Source organism: Triticum urartu, chromosome 7A (assembly GCF_056163025.1).
Source record: "Triticum urartu cultivar PI428250 chromosome 7A, HENAU_Tu73, whole genome shotgun sequence".
Taxonomy (NCBI): domain Eukaryota; kingdom Viridiplantae; phylum Streptophyta; class Magnoliopsida; order Poales; family Poaceae; genus Triticum; species Triticum urartu.
Window position 1 is genome coordinate 596,845,092 of NC_141879.1, and position 4,194 is coordinate 596,849,285.

At 45.6% G+C, this 4,194-nt stretch overlaps 1 protein-coding gene across 2 annotated transcripts; it reads left to right on the top strand.

Moving 5' to 3' along the window:
- Window positions 1-342: 342 nt before the first annotated feature.
- Window positions 343-3,580, top strand: LOC147960597 (electron transfer flavoprotein subunit beta, mitochondrial-like). Of its 2 annotated transcripts, XM_087535535.1 has the most exons (6): window positions 343-758; window positions 845-946; window positions 1,659-1,755; window positions 1,895-2,004; window positions 2,496-2,562; window positions 3,301-3,580. In XM_087535535.1, the coding sequence occupies exons 1-2, from the start codon at window positions 483-485 to the stop codon at window positions 860-862; spliced, it is 294 nt and encodes a 97-aa protein (XP_087391661.1). In that variant the 5' UTR covers window positions 343-482; the 3' UTR covers window positions 863-946; window positions 1,659-1,755; window positions 1,895-2,004; window positions 2,496-2,562; window positions 3,301-3,580. The 2 variants fall into 2 exon arrangements, with proteins under 2 accessions (XP_087391661.1, XP_087391662.1); XM_087535536.1 differs by lacking the exon at window positions 1,895-2,004.
- The last annotated feature ends 614 nt before the right edge of the window (window positions 3,581-4,194 follow it).

Genomic DNA, 4,194 nt, shown 5'->3' on the forward strand with positions numbered 1-4,194 from the left:
CTAGCGATCCACCTCTCCCCTCCCCTCCCCTCCCCTCGCGCAGTCACCACCCACCTCTTCCTGTCTTGATTCCCACCCACATCACCGCCGCCGCTGCCGCCGGCCTACGCCATCCCCCCACACTGCCGCCCTGAAACCCCCTCCTCACCTTCTCTCCCCAGTCGAGCCGTAGCAGGTGAGGCAGAGGCGGCAGCCAGATCCGCCGCGTTGCTTCCGGATCCGCGCCCTCCCCACCACCGGTTCATCTCCAATCCCGCCACCGACACCCACCCCCACCCCCACAGGCGACCTCCCCTAACCCCATCACCACCGGCGACCTCCCTCCCTTGCTCCTCAACCCAACCCAATCCCGATTTGATTCAGTTCAGAGACGAATCCCCTCCTACATCGCCGCTGCGGCCACACACTGCCAATCCCCTCACTCCACCACGCCTTCTTCTTGTCCTGATTCCCGGACGGGCGTCGACACGGCCAGCGTCAAGATGTCCATGAACCCCTTCTGCGAGATTGCCGTGGAGGAGGCGCTGCGGCTCCGCAAGGCCGGCGCCGCCTCCGAGGTCGTCGCCGCCACCGTCGGTCCCGCGCAGGCCGCCGACACGCTCCGCACCGCACTCGCCATGGGCGTCGACCGCGCCGTCCACGTCCTCCACGACCCCGACCCCGACCCCGCCCGCCCGCTCCTCCCACTTGCCGTCGCCAAGATCATCCGCGCCCTCACGCTCCAGGAGACCCCCGGCCTGCTCATCCTCGACAAGCAGGTTCTCAGATCGGCCTCGATTCAGTCAGTTTTTTGCCTCATCTTTCATGGTGTCTAACTTGCTCCGCTTCCTGCCTGCGCGTGCAGAGTGCTCCCTCCAGGTGAAGTCGCCCACCGCAGTGCCAAGGGATTCGTCTCCGAGGACGAGTTCCTCTCCATCCCGGAGTTCTCCACCAACCGCTCTCCAAGGTCCGTCCCTCCCCCTCCCCCTCCCTCTCTCGTCGCCGAGACGGGCAATTTTGTTCCCCTGCTCGCTTTGTCCCCGTCGTGCCACCTCCAGATGACTCACTAAATGACTGTAGTACCAGTGCGTGCCTCTTGTTTTTATGCGCTGTCCTTGGATTACACACACAACACTTGCCTCTACTACTATTTTCCTAGTGGTATTGTATACAGCTCTGTCCCCACTCAGTTTTTCCACTAATTGGGAAAAACTAATCCAGCATTATACCAATCACAGAACCTGTATGCAATCGATCGGCATAGGGAGTTTTACCATACATGTGGAACCTGAATATCTCTATGAAGCCAAGCACCTTCCACATCTGCTTGGAAAAAGCTCTTGTTATCTTTGATTGGGTACGGACGGAGTCATAGTTTTCAAAGACTGGTATAATGCTTTTTGTCAAATACGTAACACTTATCATAGACCACAAAAATGTCCATATAGATCATTTCTACTGAAGATTTGCATCTCATTTTTCTTCCCCAGTAAAACTTGGTGTATCTAATTTGTACATATAGTGTAGTTTTTCCAGCAAAACATGACCTCCCTTGCAAATAACATAGCCCTGTTGACTTTCTTTACTCAGTTTGACTGTTTTAGTTATATTTAGGAGATTCAGCAGTGTCAACTATGGAGGTGAGACTGATTTTGAGCTTCCATTTCTTCTATTTGCAGAGGTTGCTACGTATGGTTGATGGATTGAACTTCAAGGAATTTGTTTCTTTTCTCTCTACCTTCAGCGCAAGGGCCAGCCTTCAGCAAAAGATTGAGTGTAATGCTCATCACGTTTCTTTTCCTCTTTTTGCTGTCTATCTTGAAAGGAGTGTATGTTGGTTTGGGTCTCTCTGATCCTTATGATGACTACTAATTTGTTGGTCCGGTGTTGATCTGGTTTGTGTTTCATTGAGTAGTGATATTTAAGGTGTATGACATTGATGGCAAGGGGAAAGTATCCTTCAAGGACCTGGTAGAGATTTTACGAGACCTAACAGGCTCATCCATGTTAGAGAAACAAAGAGAGGTTCTGATTTGATCCAATCCTATATTTCATTGCATAGTACTACATTCACTTGCAAGTACACTTGATAAATCAACAAGAACAAATGTGGCTCTTTCCTTGTTTCCTTTTCAAATAATTAGTACCATGCCATCATAAACACATCAAGTGTGCATAACTTGTTTCCAAAGTGAAGGGAACCCTGACACTAAATTGTAGGTTTCTTCATTGCAGTAAATGTTCAGAGTAGCATGCTTCGTAGTGCAAATTCCTATGTTCATATTTACTACTACCTCTGTTCGTAAATATAAGACTTTTATTTACGAACAGAGGAGCATTAGCTAGAAAATATAGCCTTGTGTGGAACCAATCCTTGTGTATCTAAGAGCTAAACAAACATGCCATACGAGGAAATGGAAGGCTTGTGTAGTTTCAACTGTTCGTTGCCAATGATTAATCATCTTGTTTGTTTTTTGGCTGCATCTGACATACATTCTTATGCCTATTTACTCCAGGTCAGGCTCACGTTTCGTGGCTGAAAGGAAAACGAGCCTATGCTTGCACCAACATTATTAGAATGAGGTGTGGGCATGTATCATTTTTTAAACTCTGCTATCTTTTCCCAAGTCTTTATTATCTTGCCTAGCCTTGTACTGATATGTATTGTTTGCTGCTAATTACCCAAGATAGTGTGTGATGTTAAGGACAACCTGAGAACACATGCCTAAGCTTATAAGATATGGCATGTGACAGTGCTGCTGCTATTTGAATGCTTCTACTGCTAGCTGCTTGCTTGAATAGGTGTGCACTTGTGCTGGTGGTGGTGCTGCTTGTGCTGCTAACAAAATTGAATATAATCATTCTTGTTGGATCGTGCAGACATGTATTTGCTGCTAATTCTTGTGCTGCTAACACATTCTTGTACTGCTCATTCTTGTGATGCTTAAGCTGTTGATTGCCTAATTTTATTCATCGTCTCCAGAATAAATTCATTTGATTGTCTGATACATCTCCACTTAAATACTCATAATGCTACTGTCTAGGTTTTGTTCAATTGGACTGACTATATATCTCTTGTTAAAATTGTGGTCTTGATCTTTTGTTTAAACCTGAGACATCATGCATAACTAGCTCTTCCTTTTCAGTCTAAACCTGAGACCTCTTTTGTTCTATATTCAGATCTGACTGATGGCCATAGTGTTGTTTTGTGTGCTTGATAAACCTGAGACTTCTTTTTATTGTAATATTGAAGTTGTTTGGTTCTGGCCTTAGCAGCAGTACACTCTAATTTTGGTGGCCTTTATGTTCATTCTTTTACAGGAGCTCCAAGCCTATTTTTTTGGAGTGTGAAGCCGTGAAGCCAAGTGTGAAGCGGTACTTAGCAAAGAGTTTTTGGTTCTGTACTTAGCAAAGAGTTTTTTGTTCTGAAGTGTGAAGCCAAGTGTAAATTGTAATATTGTAAAAGTCTAATGTAGTGTTAATTAATTATATCTGTTCTGTCCTATTTGAAATAATGATTATGTATGTTGAAAAGATGTGAAATGGAAACTTGACCAGTGGGATCCAGTTATGAATATAATCTGAGAAATTTTGAAATTTATGACATGTGTGACTGATCTATGGCATTATGACTAGTGGGACCAGTGCCAAAATATAATTATTGAAATAGAAAATAAATGATTGTAAGAAGGCCAAGGCCAAAAATAAAGAAGCTGAAATATTGGGTTTGGCCCATGTAGCCCACAAGAATTAACTTGGAAAAAAGCTTGAATTGTTGGGCTAGGCCCATGTAGAAAATCGAATTGGACCGGGCTGATTCTTGTGCCACATCAGATTGCCACGTCGGATGCCTACGTGGCCTGGGGAGGCTGCTAGTGATCAAAACAAAACAATAGGCATATTTTGGTCGTAAACGTCTACGACCTTCTCACAGAGAAGGCCGTTAATTTCAATTTACGACTGCCAGCTTTTGACCTTCTGTTTTTGGTCACAAAAAGGTCGCAAATGAAAAACAATGACCTTTCAGTGACCAATAGTCAAGGTCACAAGTTGGCATATTTCTTGTAGAGCACGGTGGGCGCCAACTGTCGTGGTTCTAAGCCTGACAGTAGAATAGGGGGGTAGGAATGTAGAGGCAAGATCCTAGCTATGGAGGAGTTGTACATGCGAGTTTTACGAGTTCAGGCCCTTCTCGGAGGAAGTAATAGCCCTACG